At 43.8% G+C, this 17,103-nt stretch overlaps 1 protein-coding gene across 1 annotated transcript in view; it reads right to left on the bottom strand.

The window, feature by feature from the left end:
• The window catches only part of sdk2b (sidekick cell adhesion molecule 2b), a 650,002-nt gene that overhangs the window by 40,375 nt on the left and 592,524 nt on the right, over positions 1–17,103 (bottom strand). Inside the window, 3 exon segments of the mRNA XM_080455991.1 lie at positions 4,458–4,598; positions 4,728–4,892; positions 10,048–10,173. Coding sequence (XP_080312117.1) covers positions 4,458–4,598; positions 4,728–4,892; positions 10,048–10,173 — 432 coding nt within the window.

Here is a 17,103-nt window from a genome sequence, read left to right as displayed (position 1 = left end):
ACAGAGAGAGAGAGAGAGAGAGAGGGAAGAGAGAGAGAGAGAAAAACAAACTTAGAGAGAAAGAGAGAGAGAGACAGAGAGAGTGAAAGAATGAAAGAGAAAGTGAAAGAGAGTGAAAGATGGAGAAAAGCATGCACAGAGAGATACACAGAACGATAGGGAAAGCAAAGCGTGGAAAGAGAGAGAGAGAGAGAGAGACAGTCAGTGAACGTGGGAGAGAGAGAGCGGTGGGTTGGTTCAGTGCTTTCTCTTGGCAGTGTGGCCCGTCATGGTGGGAGAGGCTGTGAGACCGTCTTTGTGTTGGAAAGAGAAGGACTCTCTTGTATGTTTTCCCCCTCCCTCCCCCTCCACCTCCCCCCTCCATCAGTCAGAGAGATGGGCATGGACCCACGGGGTCTCCCCCTCCAGTGGTGGAAAGTAACTGTACTTAAGTAAACATTTTTGGTATTTGTACTTTACCTGAGTATTTCCGATTTCCAATACTTTTACTTCTACTCCACTACATCTCAGAGGCAAATATTTTACTTTTTACTCCACAAAAATTATTTGGAAACTTTAGTTACTAGTTACTTTTCAGATATAAATTATGATATTACATACATTAACCACTTTAGCTTTATTTATACTAGGCTGTTTGAAAATAGCCGATCTACAAGCTCACAGATCGGCTATTTTCAAACATTTTAGTACTTTTACTTTTGGTACTTTAAAGTACATTTTGATGCCAATACCAATGCCAATTGATTGTCAATGTACTTTTACTGAAGTAAATTTTGAATTCTGGACTTTTACTTGTAACAGAGTATTTCTAGACTGCAGTATTGGTACTTTTACTTAAAGTTGTACAATGCAAATTCACAACTAACGATTTTTAGCAACCTCTGCTGGTCACTACCGTCACTGCATACAATTTCCGAAGTCCTCGATTACCCAGAATTCCATTCGTTTTCACCGGAAGACGGAAGCGATCTTTTAATTGTTTTATACTATCTACGGATCGTTTCTCTTAGCCAGTGGAGCATTAGTTACCATGAGCTGTGCTTTCTTTTTCTGTTCTTTTTCGATCTTCTAATCCTACATTCTCTTAAAATCAGCGTGAGGTTCATTTTTGTTATTAGCGCGATAGTTCCTGGCCAAACAGGAAACCGTTGCGGTAGTTCCTGGCCAAACAGGAAACCAGTGCATTTCCACCTCCGTTTTCCGGCCAGATGACGTCATTTCCCCGGGAAAGTCCCCCCAGTCCACGTTCAATATAAAATATATAAATAAAAGGCTTCCGGGGGTGAAATTCATGGAGTGGGTGTTGTGAAACTTTTGCCACTCACAAAAGATATACAATTTAACTTTAGTTTTGTTGAAAACGTTACCTAGTATGCCTTTAAGTAAAGAATTTGAGTACTTTTTCCACCACCGCTCCCCTCTCCCATGGCCTGCGCTGCCCGGCCCCCAGACCGGCCGGCAGACAGACAGACAGACAGACAGACAGCCCTGGCAGGCAGACAGACAGCCCTGGCAGACAGACAGACATCCCTGGCAGACAGACAGGCAGCCCTGGCAGACAGACAGGCAGCCCTGGCAGCTAGAGGGCCCATATAGCAGTAGAAGTGCTGAGCCAGGGGAAATGGCCCCCGCTGATGTCAGTGCTGCTGAACAGAATAAACAAGTAGGGTCCTCGTCCGTCCAGCCCGTTTTTCTCTCCTTCTCTGTCTGTCTGTCTCTGTGGCTAAAGTAGTGATTCGTGTTTTGTGTGCCAGGGACCCCCCAGACGAGAAGATTTATGTTAAAAATCATTTTCAATATTTTTCAAAAATCTTTTTTTCAAAGATTTGAACATATTTTCCACGATAAAAAAAAAAATAGCAGCTTGTGGTGTGGCACGAAGTGACGTGCTGTGAGCTTGTAGATCTGCTATTTTTGAATAGTCAACATACAAATGGATACGAAGTGATTGTTAAAATGATTGTGACTCTATATTAAAGAGGTGGTGCCATGGTTTTGCACTTTTTCTGTTTTTCATGTGTCTATGAGGTTGATAGAACTTTATTAAGCCCCCTGGTGGTGTTTTTATGGTGTTTTATGTCTTCTCTGACTATTTTGAGTTTCTTCCTGGAGGATGAAACCTTGAGGGTCAAACGTGCCAGTAGAAAAACAACCATTTAATGACACTTTAAAAATATACCCTCCCCCTCATTATCATAACACAACAGGTGTGGGCATGAGGAGGAGGGACTAGGACAGGTGGGTGGTGCTAAGGTGGTGGAGGAGGTGCTAAGGTGAGAACCAGGTATACTTAATGAACTGGAGGCGTGCCCACATAAAAACATAATTTGAACACTTTCTGTACACTTTTTTGAAAAAAATCTTCCTCCTAGTATAACCATAATACCTGATGATTATGTTTTAGGGGGGGGGGGGGGGGGGGAATCACTGAAAATCACGGCACCCCGTCTTTAACTACTTTTTGCTGGGGACCCCCTGAAACTACCTCAAGGACCACCCCGGACCCCCAGTGTTAATTTAACTCAGAGTGTACAAATGGAATCAAATGGACCCATGCCTGGCTTACGGGTCCATTTGGTTCCATTTGTACACTCTCATAGTTACAGACCGACATACTAGGGCTATAGGTTGCAATATAGCGTTTGCCATGCTGTCAGGGTATAATTAGCTGAGTGGATGTTATGAGCAACACTGTAGCTGGTACAGCAACAAGTGGTCACAGTTTTCCAAAAATAATGGTGTTTGATTGCTTTGCTAAAGAATCCCTGAGATACAAACAGATGTTCCAGGTTTCAGACAGCTCTCATCATCATAGTTTTTAATGTTCCTGAGGTGACTTCAATAGAACATGTTGCATCGCTAATGGTAGATATACAACAGCTGCTCATTTACCTAAAACCACTGATTCTAAACCAGTTTCTAAACCAATTTCTAAACAGTGGGTCCGAACCCATTTTTGGGGGTCATGAGTCAATATCCCTTTTTTATGTTTCCTACCCAAAAAGAAATAAAAGCATATCCATCTATCTATCTATCTATCTATCTATCTATCTATCTACTTATCTATCTATTCTTCTGCCTACACATGTACGTCGTGTCCTAGTATGAGCGAATAGGGGAAGGGGATCAACGTCACGTGATTCCCTTCTTTGACCCGGCAAAAAATAGGATGTGTCTCAAAGAATATGATTATCGGCAGAAATGCAGAAAGTTTAGAATATTTCCCGTTTTCATTTTTTACAAGATCGTGGTCGTTGCAATCATAGATATAGAAGCCTAGATACCTCATTGGCCTCTGCAGTTCGTTGGAACGACCTGTATCACGGCCGCCATTTTAGAGGAGGTACGCTGTATTCACTGTTCAATCACAGCGCGTCTAACTGACAAGTTGCTCCGCGGCTGCCTCTTAAAAGGGTTAAGGGCTGGGTTACGAAAAGACCCGCCCCCACCTGCCTCTGGTTGGCCTACCGAACGCCCCCCTTCTGTGACACACGCGGAAGCTTGCCTCCTCTAAAATGGCGCCCCCAAATACAAATGCCTCAGAGCCGAAGGACGCGTCTACCTTTACATGTCTATGGTTGCAATGACCTGCACCACAATACTTCACCATATGTTAAGCTATATGACGAAATAAACCCACACAATGTAACAATGTGTACGTTCCACAATGCAATTCCAATGGTGAAAGCTGTGTTGTTTCACCCGTTGAAGACGTCACGGATTCGGCCACGCCCAGAAATACCCGTATGTGTGTCTCAAATATATATATATATTTTTCGTACTCCATTTTTTAAAGGATCTACACCATGAATTTAAAAAAAATATTTGATATTTAATTTCATATGGTGTATGTCCCTCAAACCTTTTTCAAAAGGTTTGAGCCTAAATCATCACTCAGATATACTCATCCCAAGTCAATTGTCTCTGGCTTATACAGCACTTTCAGCTGCAATACCAAAACGTCCTTTTGGGCAGGGGGGGGCTACTGAGCAATTCTGTCTGGCCATCATCAATGCAATGGCAAGGCAAGTGATGTCACTTGCATTGCCATTCTGAAATGGCCTGTTCAGACACGCCCATTCTGAAAATCTCTGAAATGAGAATGAATGACTGAATGTTAAAAAAATATATTTTTTTGGGGTACAAGAGACACTGGGGAGCCCAAAAAATACCCCCCCCCCAAAAAAATAAATGAAATTCATGGTGTGGCCCCTTTAAAATGGGCTTAATATGGTGTCCGAGGAGAGCTGCAAAGTTTGTGAACGACTGTGCTAAACCTTTTTATGGCATGACTCTGCAGGAGTCTATAGTCATCTAGAAGAGGGTCTGTGTGTGTGTGTGTGTGTGTGTGTGTGTGTGTGTGTGTGCGTGTGTGTGTGTGTGTGTGTGTGTCTGTGTGTCTGGAGATAATCTTACAAATCCTGTTGAGAGGCAGTGGTGTGACTGCGTGCACCCACCTGAGTCGGACTTCTTGGCGTACTTCTTGCTCTGCCCTCTGATGATGAGGATGAAGACCAGCAGCAGGATGAAGATGAGGCCCACCAGAGCCACCACCACCAGGAACCACCACTCCTCATAGAACGGCGCCACCTTCTGGGCTGGAGGGAGGGAGGGAGGGAGACAGCTTGGTTAGAATCTACATCTAGTGGATCAGTAGATCCCTTTTGGGTCGAGAGCCGCCGGTTGAGAAACCGCCATAAACGAACTGAATGAAATGTGCGTCTCACCGGATATGGAGGGAGAAGGCAGGCTGGGCGAGCCGTAGCCGTAGTCGTTGACCCCGATGACCCGGAAGTCGTAGCTGACCCCTTGCTTCAGGATGTCCATGTTGAAGGTGTGTGACGTCACTTCCTTGGGGATGTCCTTGATCAGGATGTCCCACAGGCCCTCGTCTGCAACACAGAGGAATTCTGGGTAATGTAGGCCAGTGTAGTTCTCAACCTTTTCAGGGCCGCGAACCCCCCAAAATAATCATGTTTGAACTGGGGAGCACCCCCGCCCCGCCCCACCCCACCCCCACCCTGACAAGCACTTGGAATTGTAGGAGTTGAGGCATTACATTTAGTTTGACTCGGTTCCACAGACAGTTGTGAGGCGTTGTGAGCTTGTAGATTGGCTATGCTATTAAAAAAATAGGCCTGGAAAAACATATTTTCAGATGGGGGTCCGCGGCCAAATACATATAATGTTGGGGGTCCTTGACATGAAAAAGTTTGAGAACCACTGATTATAGCAACTTACGTTTTTTCAGAAAACTGTAGAATCCCCAGAAGCAAAGATTTGAGTTGTTTGCTTAAAAATATATATTCAAAGATTTGCACACTTTTTCACGAATTTTCAAAAAATAGCAGATCTACAAGCTCATAGCGCGGCACTCGGTGCCGCGCTATGAGCTTGTAGATCAGCTATTTTTGAATAGCTAAAGAAATCTAAAATGCCACGGTCTTAATGGGTTAAACTGGTCTGAACTGAAGTGAACCCTGAAATCAGCCTCATTCACGTTGTTTTCTCAGTCACTCAGCCATGCAGCTCTCGAACTTTTTTTTATTTTTTATTTTACTAATGTCTTTGCTCACCGTTTATGATCTATAGGCCCGCTTTAAATGTTACAGCCTCACTTAAATTGATGGATCGCATAATATGTGTTGATATTATGACTTGCCCTCGAGCGCTGCCAGCCAGAACCCGCTGGATTTATATCAAATAAACATTGTAAAAAAAAAACAGCATGTTGTCAAAAGGCATATTGATGTTTATTCACACGTTTTACAACTTTATCCCGGGCCGCGCCGCCCCCGGGCTCGTACTTAACCCATGAAGACCTGAGGCTGATTCGACAAATGCCTTCTACATCAGTAGTTCTCAAAATGATATATAGGTTCGGCCGCGGACCCCCATCTGAAAATGTTTTGTGCCAGGGACCCCCAGAAGAGAAATTCAAACACTTTCAAGATTTTTCAAACATGTTAAAAAATAGCAGGTGTACAAGCACGCAGTGCGTACCTTGTAGATCTGCTATTTTTTTTAAATCGTGTTTTTTTTTTGCCAGTCTTGGAATATATATGTTTTTAAGCAAACATTTTTTACTCAAATCTTTGCTTCTGGGGGTCCCTGAAACAAAATATTTTGAGATGGGGGGTCCGCGGCCAAATACATATCATTTTGGGTGGTCCTTGACATTAAAAAGGTTTGAGAACCATTGATATTATAGCAACATAATACTTTTTAGAAGACATTTTGTAGAATCCCAGAAGCAAATATTTGAGTTAAAAATGTTCGCTTTAAATATATACATATATATTCAAAGATTAGCAAACATTTCGCGGCACTCAGTGCCGTGCTAAGAGCTTGTATATCTGCTATTTTTGAATAGCCAAAGTATATGCCCAGGACCCCCAAATTGATAACGTATTATTCACTGGTGTTGATAGATATGGAACTCACCACCACTGTCTGCTGTACCAAAACCTGCATGGTTTATCAGTCTTATCATCAGCATCTGTTATCTACGCATTTGTTTTGATCTATTAAAACAAATTGCTAATTCAGCCTTGCTTTGCTGGAATGTTAGTCACTGTACCTGTTCACACAGTTATGAAGATCTGCTGTCTCTCAATATACTTGGAGTATGCTTCAAATACACTATAAGTCAGTGGTTCACAATTCTATATATATATATTTTTTTTAATTATTATTATTTTCTTAACAAATGGAACCAAATATAGACATGTAAGGGTCCATTTGGAACCCCCTCAAGGTTCCCTGGAATCTACTTTGAGAACCAAGCTGCTCCAAGTTGTCCTCATTAACACCATTGAGACAATTCAAAGATTTAAATACCAAAGTTATTGACTTTAATTGTAAAAAAATGAAAAAAAGGTGCATATTTATTTGCGACCCCGTAAAAATGTGTCCGCGACGCACAAAATGGGTCCCGAACCCACTGTTTGGGAAACCTTTTGGTCTAAAAATCCATCTGTCCCTGCAGGGAGTATCCCGATATCCATCATCATCATTTGGCCTGTCATGGACTGTCAATCACACCTGAAACCAGATGCCGTTTGTCTCAATGGCAGCCCTGCAATCAATAGCCCATTAAGGAAGAGGTGACACGCACAAACGCACGCACGCATACACATGCACACACACACACACACACACACACGCACGCACGCATACACATGCACACACACACGCACGCATACACATGCACACACACATACGCACGCACGCATACACATGCACACGCACACTCGCGCACGCACACGCGTGCATGCACCCACGTTTGTATAACTGTACTAGTGATGACATCAACATTTTAGGACGTTGATTTGTTGCCATTTAACCCGTAAAGACTGGGAAAGCATCTGTAATTTTAGATTTTAACCACTTTAACCATTATTTTATACTTTGGCTATTCAAAAAATATCAGATATACAAGCTCATATAGCACGGCACCGAGTGCACGCACGCACGCACGCACGCACGCACGCACGCACGCACGCACGCACAGGCTGGTATAGCATCTGTTTACACTTCCCACCACTTTCATTAATGGTGTTATCTCTATAGAAGGTTTCAGGTTTTTGACAGATGGCTGTTGTGTCCATCCATGTGTTTCCCAAACAGCGGGTTGGGGACCCATTGCTGTGGGTTGCGAGTAAATATCCCCTTTTTTTCAGTTTCCTACTTTTATTATTATTTCCAAAACTTTAGAAAATGTCACAAACAAAAAATACACAACAAATAACCATCCCAATTTTTCATGAATGGAAAAAATCAGGAATTTCAAAAATTAAAGGCTGCACTCTGTAACTTTCCTCTTCTACGCCGGATTTGAAAAGGTTTTCCTTCGCAAGTGCTGATATTTCTTTTACCAATGAACTAAGGGGAGGGGGAGTGAAGCCATGAGACATTAAGTCAGCGCTTCAAAACCACGTGACTTCCATAGGGAAACCTCCCCCCCGTGAAACATGCGTGAAGCATGCGTCACTTATTATTTTGTTCTAAATCCTAACAGTTTTTTGAAAAAAATCTAAAATAAATGTTCTCAAGATTTTTCAAAAATAGCAGATCTACAAGCTCATAGCGCGGCACTCAGTGCCGCGCTATGAGCTTGTATATCTGCTATTTTTGAATAGCCAAAGAAATCTAAAGTAAGTGACACAGATGCGTTCCAGGTCTCAATGGGTTAACCGTGTGTACGAGGCCTAAGAGAGCCTAACTGCTTGCTCAGGGGATAAATTCAATATTGACCATCGGGTCAAAACTCATGTCAGATCCCGTGTCTAGGTGAGACGTGACCTTTGACACGATCTGAATGTCTCAATAGAAGAGCAGGGAGACAAAATACAACCACCCCAATTGTATAAGTTATTGTATTAACTCTTTGACTGCCAGAGTACTTTCATAATGTAGTTTTAAAGTTGTCATAAAAGTTTAGATCCATATTTATCGATCGATTCACTGTGTGTTTCCGGAGCAGGAGTCTCTGACTATTGCTCCGGAAGCAAAACATTGCATCCGGAGCTAGTGTCCCCTTCGCTACAGGCCGTTGGAAACACGCTTCTCCCCGGAAAAATGGACCCCAAAAAAAAGAACAGAGATACAGGCGAAAGGAACAAAAACTACAAACATGGAGTCGACGGGAACGGAATGACGGTTAAATTCATTATTTCCGTATCCGTTTGTGCTACAGTTTTACTGCTCCCTTTGGATTCAAGATCAGACCGTGACAGTCTATAAAACTCGGGATTTCTCGTTCTGGCACTGAGGGCATTCAGAAAAAACTCGGGATAACTCGGGGCTTGGCACTGAGAGAGTTAACATACTCTACCATACAGATTGGACAAAATTACATTTGATTCATTAAAAAAAAGTGACATAGTGCCGCTTTAAAAACCAAATCAAAGACATTCTGTTTTAAAAAAAAGGGACTAGTTGGGGTCCCAGGGAGACATCACATTTATTTTTTGGGGTCTCCAGTTAACCACTTAAAAACCCTTTGCATCCGAATTGCGGGGAAAGCTTTTGCTGAAAATATCCGATCGACAAGCTCACAACGTGTCGATGTAGATCGGCTATTTCTTCTAAATCCTAACTGGTTTCTGAAAAACGTATGTCGCTATAATATCAGAGGTGCTCAAACTTTTTCATGTCAAGGACCAAAGTATTTGGCCGCCGAGTCGCCGACCCCATCTCAAAATATTCTGTTCCAAGGACTCCCAGAAGCAAAGATTTGAATAACAAAAAATATATACATTGAGTGTTGATTTTGACAGCCAATTTTGATTTACTTTTAGTCATAGTCTTTTGAATAAAGTTCCATCTAGTTTCAGTCATATTTTAGTCATCTGAAAAGGTTTACTGTTAGTCGAGTCTTAGTTGACTAAATATCATAAGATTATAGTCGACTAAATCTAAACAGTTGATTTAGTCGACAAAAATTTATTTTGGGCGGTGCCTTGATGGCGTCCTCCTAATGGCTGATTTTACACTTGGTTGCATGCTGAAAATAGCCGATCTACAAGCTCACAATGCGTCGCAGCGCGACGCATTGTGAGCTTGTAGATCGGCTATTTTCAGAGCGCAACACCTGAGCGCAACCAAACATAAAATGACTTGTCTTTTAGTTCTACTGGATCTCTTCTCCACTAGAATCTCCCACACTAACATTTTAATCTAGTTTATATTTCTTTACAACATCGTCAGTATATTTAGTCTTAGTTTTAGTCATCATAGCTTAGTTGTTATTTGGTTTTCGTCAGTGAAAAAAGGTAGTCGATGAACATTTTTCGTCATAGTTTTAGTCGACAAAATCAACACTAAAGATTTGAACAAATTTTCACGATTAGAAAAAAAAAAATCACAGCTATTTTTGAATAGGCCAAAGACATCTAAAATGACACAGTTGCGCTCTAGGATTGAATGGGTTAAATATGTTTTGCAAGATAGGGCCCTATAGTGGTTAAAAAGATAGGGCCCTATAGTGGTTAAAAAGATAGGGCCCTATAGTTGGTTAAAAAGTTATGGGAACCACCATCTTACCTGACGGTCTGGCCTCGATGACGTAGCGGGTGATGGGGGAGCGCCCGGGGTCTCCGCTGGCCCAGTGGATGGTCAGGGCCGAGCCGTAGCGGGTGATGAAGGGCTCTCCAGGGGGTCCCGGGGCTCCTGTGGGTAGAGAGAGGGTGAGGTCAAAGGTCAGAGACATCAGAATCAGAATAAAAAAAAGACTTCATTGTCACATGACTTGATTTACATGGTGACACAAGGTCGTAGAGATAATCACAATCATCTTTATTGTCACATCACAGGTAGGCTAGGTCATTGGTTCTCAAAGTGGGGTCTGGGGACCCCCCAGGGGGTCCTCGGGGAGGTTCCAGGGGGTCCCCAGCAAAAGTAGTTAACATAGCATCACAATCATTTGAACCACTTTATCCATTTATATGTTGACTTTTCAAAAGTAGCAGATCTACAAGCTCGCAGAGTGTAGATCTGTGGCACAAGTGAGTCTCAAGCGGACTTGAGCCACAAGAGTCACCGCCGAGTGAGCCGTGAGGCGAAGTCCGCTTGAACCTACTCAGCGCCGTTCAAGTTAATGTCCCGATATGGACAGAATCGTAACTCATATCCCCCCTAGTCAACATGTGCCGTATTTGCCCCCCCACCCCCCTTCCAGTCAACGTTTGACTTGAAGGGGTGTCCGATGGTGACTTCTCGGGGTGAGTGCGCCCAGGTGTGACTGGGATGCCAGGTTGTAATTTAATATAATGCCTGAACCCTTTCCAATGCCCTTTTATTTGTAAATATGTGTACGTAAAACACTAGTCCATGCCCGGGGATGTGAGCACTCACAAAGCATTTGCAGACTTTGGGTTATGTACTGTGTGCACACAGTATATCAGGGATCGAAATTAACTTTTTACTTGGGAACACCTGAAGAAATTCCACTACCAATGCATTTTGAAGGCTACGCACACACACGCGGTGCAGCTCAGCTAAGCTTAGCCACAGCTTCGTTCTCATTCACAGAGAGAGAAGTTTTTCTCTCCGCAGCCGGCTTGCGTCATTTCTCAACTTGAAAATACTTGTAATAGTGTACTGTGTAGAGTGTATAGTGTTTCTTACCTGCGGTGAGATCGCACATAAATCGCTGGAATATCCGAGCAAATAAATAGTTATTATATAGCTTTTTTAGAATCTACATTTTTACACTGGAAGCATAATTTGTGGGCTCCATATATATGGGCTGAAACATTTCCCAGATATGGAGATTCTATGACCTCACGTTACTGTGATATCATAGTACCGAGTCTATGACGTGGACGGCCGACGTCATATAGACTGGCCTCCAATATAAATGGTAGTGCATGCAATGAAGACTCTTGTTTTGGAGCAGGGTTGAACAAATTCATATCAAATCCCCTCAGGTGTCGGTCTGACAATGTTGCACTGTAGTGAAGCTGCGAAGAACCTCAAATAATGAGGCTGCTGTTGCCGTGGGACAGACGGTGTACTCGTTTGGAGGTAGGACGCCAAAGGATCAGATCAGCATGTATGTCTTCAACACAGTGTCCTTGCGATCTAAGACGTCGCCCCGAATGACGGCTACAAGAGGTGAACGTCCCCTTGAGGTTCCCTCCGTGCACTTCGGCCACACAGCTGTGCTCATAGGAGGTATTGTCTACATATGGGGGGGAATGAAGGTGGATGAAGGTATTTGCAACAAAATGCTTTATGCATTTGATGTCGACACCCACAGATGGGTCAAGCCTGAGGTTTCTGGGACCGCTCCAGAGGCGAGGTATTGCCATTCAGCCTGCGTCTTGGGGAAGGTCATGTATATCTATGGAGGAATGAACCTGTCTGGGCTCATTGATGACATGCACAAGATGGACACCGCCACAATGGTCTGGTCTTTAATTAACCCCGGAGGCAGTCCGCCACCTGCTCCATTGGGTCACTCTTCAACCATCATCGGGAAAAAGATGTTTGTTGTTGGGGGCCATCCTGGGCTGACCGTCCGGGTGTTTGACACGCAGACCGACTGCTGGCTGAGCACGCCTTCTGCACGGCTTCTTCCAGAACAACGCTGGTGTCATTCAGCCTTTGCCTACAATGGAGAGCTGTACGTATGTGGTGGCAGGAGCTGGAAGGTCAATGACGACAAGTCCATAAATGATCTGTGGAGATTCAGTCCAGAGACATTTTCTTGGAAGGAGGTTAAGTCCACAGTGAATGGCCCGTTTAGGATGAATGGCGGCTGCTGTTGCATGGTGGGAGATCGTGTCATCCTCTTTGGGGGATATAAAGAAGGCTTTACACCCAATGATCACCTGTACATACTAGACTTAAGTCCTAGTCTCAAGACGTTATGCAAGCTAGCGGTTATTTGGTACGGTCTGGATCGGTCGGAAATACCGCATGACGTCAGGTGGGAACTGGCCGCCATGATGACTGAGGAGAATCGGATGAAGAACTCTAAGACATTGGTTCTTAAACTGGGATTTTGGGCGAAAATATGCGGTTTTCTGGTGGATTTTGGGCGTTTTATTGTTACTTTATTTCGGTTTTAGGGTTAAGTTTAGGGTTATGTTATTTAATTCGTATTTTTGCCTGATTTAACCGATTTATTATCAAAAAAATAATTATAAAAACATTTAAAAAATACATTTCAACCACACAGCTTTCTATGTGGGTGGGCATTTATCTCATACCACGCAGAAACTACAAATGATACATTTCACATGCATGAACTGAGCCAGACAAGCAACTCTTTTTTTCCTCTTCTCTTTATTATTATTTTCAGACAATAAAAAGGAACATTGTGTGTGAGTGAAAACAAGGAAGAAAAGAAACAGATTTTTCTTAAACTAGTGAGAGGGGTGAAACTGAGATCTGGACTTAAGTACACTTGCCAGGTCTGGGGTGAGAGCAGTGGTTGATATGCGTAAAATATCACGTAGGTGGGGGTCAGTTAGTCTGGTCCTCACGCGGCTCTTGTTCAAGTTCATTACAGAGAATGTCTGCTCACACAAATATGTAGAGCCGAACAAGCTCAGCATTCTCTTTGCAAATGTTCGCATTTCTGGGTATTTACCTTTATCCAGCTGTCGGTAAAAGTCCACAAGTGCGAGATGCTGCTGTCGGCCGCGCAACACATCGTCGCATTGCATCTCAATTAGCTCCAACTGCAGTTGATGCGGGACAGTGTCGGGGTCCACGGAGAATGGAGATGAGAATAGTAGCATGTCCTTGTCCATAGCAAAAAAATCCTTAAAGCGCCCGCTGAACTCATCAGAAAGAGATGTAATGGCTGCTGCATATTTCCTCCTGGTTTGCACACCAGAATTCCCAAGGACCTCACGCAGTGCAGGGAAATGTGAGGTGTTGGGCTCCGTCTGTGACAGGTGTCCGTGGAATAGTTTGAGCTTGTTTCTAAAGGCCTTGATGTGTGCGTAAAGCTGGCTCACCACGGCATCTTTCCCTTGTAGGCTGATGTTTAGTACATTCAGGTGCTTTGTTATATCGACCAAGAAACCAAAATCTGACAGCCAGTCTGGATCTGACAGTTCTTGCATAGGGTGTCCCTTGTCGGTCAAAAATTGCCCAATTTCCTCCCTAAGAGAGAAAAAGCGTTGCAACGCTGTCCCTCGGCTGAGCCCTCTCACGTCGTTGTGGTAAAGGACGTCTCCATATTCTGCATCCATGTCCAGCAGGAACTGCTGAAATTGACGATGATTCAGCGCCTTGGAGCGAATAAAGTTTATAGTCTTTACGACCGGTTTCATCACATGATCAAATGATACAAGACACTTAGCGCAGAGCACCTGTTGGTGAATTATACAGTGTAATTTAACTGCGCTGCCTCCCTGTTCACTGATTTTGTTACATATCCGTGCGGCTAATCCCCTTTGATCACCCGCCATAGCTGGTGCGCCATCAGTGACGATTCCGCTGATTTTACTCCATGGAAGTTTCATGTCATCAACAGCTGAACAGAGAGAGTCAAATAAATCCACTCCTCTTGTCTGGCCTTTTAGACCTTGGAGATCAAGCAGCTCCTCCGTTATGTTCATGTCATTGTCAACTCCTCTCAAAAATATAAGTAACTGGGCAGTGTCAGACCGGTCTGTGCTTTCATCACAGGCTATTGAAAAAAAATCCAAATTCACTCCCTTGTCACCCACTTGTCTCTTAATGTCTGCTGATATTTCTTCAATTCTCCTGGCCACGGTGTTTCGAGCAAGATACATATTAGCAAACTCTTGCTTCTTTTCGGGGCAAATGTTTTCCACTGCCTTCATCAAGCAGTCTTTAACAAACTCGCCTTCTGTAAAAGGTTTGCACTGTTTGGCAATTAACATCGCCACTTCGTAGCTTGCTTTGGTGCTGTTTTCATTTGAATCCCGAGCTCGGGTGAATGTCTGCTGTTGAGAAGCCAGGCCAGCTTCTAGCTTTTTTAATTCTTCTCTCCGTTGGCTCCCTGTTAACTTGTCATGTGTCTTGGCATGGGTCTGATAATGTCTCTTCACATTGTATTCTTTAACAACGGTAACAGAATAAATTTTTTTTTTTTTGGAAGGTGCAGGCGGCCGTTCATAATACAATTTAGGAATGAAGCCACGGGCCGTATAAAATGTGTCCTCGGGCCGCAAATGGCCCGCGGGCCGGACTTTGGACATCACTGAGCTATAGTCTCAAATCTCTCAGTGGTGTTGTGAGCTTGTAGATCAGCTCTTCTCAGCTGCTGTCCTTTACACCTGTAGTTCTCAAACTTTTTCGTGCCCACCCAGGACCACCCAAATTGATAATGTATTTGGCCACGGACCCCCATCTGAAAGGGTTTTGTGCCAGGGACCTAGCCTGGTAAACCCTCCCTGCAGATATTTCATTTGTAATTTATTTCAGGAGTGAGTCTGGCTGATCGCCCATTCTGCAATTTTGGTTGTGGGCTGGAGTTGGGCGGGAGTAATACCGTTGACTGACAACCCCTTCAGCCAATCAGCAGTGTCCCACTTCAGCCAGTGCATTTTTACCACCTCCAGACTAATGTGACGCAACGGGACTTTTGAGACGGCCATGCCCAAAATAGGTTGCCTTATTCGGATACATGCGTGTCACTGCCCGCCCCTGCCGGTTCTCTAAATTTGTATTTTTAAATAGGCTCTGTCATGATTAATTGACCACATATATGAAGTTAAATAACTAAATTATATCCAAACGATATCTTAAAAGTAAATTCCGTGCCTCAGTTTCAGAGTGTTTTAAAACCGAAAGTAAAACGTTTAACTGCCCACAGAAAACAATGGCGGCTCGTTCCATTTTTGTCGGCTGCTCGAACTCGCCACCTGATTGGCCAAATGTCGCTGTCAATCACAGAACGATGAGCGACGACGCTGATAGGCTCGTCCATTTGGTGAACGGGCTAGAAACGCCCAGACAAGCCTTCAGGCCAGACTCCTTCCTGAAATCAAATGGAAATGAGATTTTCCGGAGGGAGGGGCTTTACCAGGCTACCAGGGACCCCCAGAAGAGAAGATTTATGGGGGTCTTTTAAATCAAATTATTCCAAAATGTTCAAACACTTTTTAAGATTTTTCAATAATGTTCAAAAATAGCAGATGTACAAGCTCGCAGCACGGGACTAAGTGACCCACTGTTAGCTTGTATTATCTGCTATTGTTGAATAGCTAAATAAAATATAGATACAAAGGTTAAAAATATTGTGATGACCCGCCTGGAACCTTACGTTTCCACAAGTTTTAAGCACCGGTTTTACGTGACATACAGTAGCTGAATGGTTAGAGAGCCCACCTGTGGAGCAGGAGTCCACAATTGCCCCCAAGTTCGATTCCAGGCCTGGCCAGCAATGTGTTGAATATGATCGGTCGAACTGTCCATTTAACGGGGGAATTTTAATCGACAATGGCAGATACAGTTACCCTTTTCTTTAATGATGATTTTTTTTTGCTTGCTTTTGCCATTGTTCATATTGTATCTGCATCTTTCAAACTGTAGAATAGTGACACGCCCACTTTGGTTCCCAGTTCAGGGCAAGAAAAAAACGTTGGTTCCTGTTCCGAACCAACCTTTAGGGTTCTGAACCAATTCATTTTCAGTGGAAACACTCTGAACTGGTTCAAAATTAGGCAGGAAAAAAATAACCGAACCGGTTCAACCCTGTTGGAAAAGGGGCAGTGGTGGAAAATGTACTCACATTTGAGCCGCCAGGCGAACTAGTCGCCGTGCCGAGCGCTGCGAAGTCCGCTTGAGCCGACTCAGCGCCATTCGAGTTATTGTCCCGATAGGGACAGAATCGTAACTCATATCCCCCCTAGTCAACATGTGCCTCAGCTAAGCATAGATCCACCTTTGTTCTAATTCACAGAGAGTGAGAAATAAGTTTTTCTCCGCAGCCGTCTCGCGTCGTTTCTCAACTTGAAAATACTTGGAATAGTGTACTTTCTGACCAGCGGTGAGAACGCACATAAAGCGCTGGAATATCGGAGCAAATAAATACTTTAATATTTAGCTTTTTTAGAGCCTACATTTTTACACGGGGAGCACCATTTGTGGGCTCCATATGTATGGGCTGAAACTTTGACCATGATATGGAGATTCTATGACCTCACATTACTTTTTTTCTTTGAACCAAAATTTTTATCCCACGATTTTTGTAACCCATATTTTTCACCCGGTGCCAATTGCCTAAGTAATCATGGGCGCTACACTCCCTCTGCCAGCCTAGGGAGAGCCTAGAGCCGAGCTCATGCCTCCTTCAATGCATGAGAGCTAGCAAGCCGCTTCTTATAACCTGACAGGGGGGAGGTTCCCTGGTTAGACGTAGCGTGTGGAAGGAACATGTTATTCCAACCAGTTCCTTTCCCCTCCATCAGGCGCCCCGGCTGACCAGGGGGAGGCAGTATAGAGACCAGGATTACTGCATGTTTTTGTGAGGGTACCTACCCTAGGAGACACGGGGAGAACATGCAAACTCCACACAGAGAGGCCCTTTCGCCAACCCCACCTAGGGTATGGACACTGATGAACCCAGGACCTTCCAGCTGTGAGGCGACAGCACTACCGACTGCTGACCTC

This window comes from Gymnoscopelus braueri (genome assembly GCF_963280865.1).
Source record: "Gymnoscopelus braueri genome assembly, chromosome: 17".
Taxonomy (NCBI): Eukaryota; Metazoa; Chordata; class Actinopteri; order Myctophiformes; family Myctophidae; genus Gymnoscopelus; species Gymnoscopelus braueri.
This window is presented reverse-complemented; position numbering and strand designations above follow the sequence as displayed.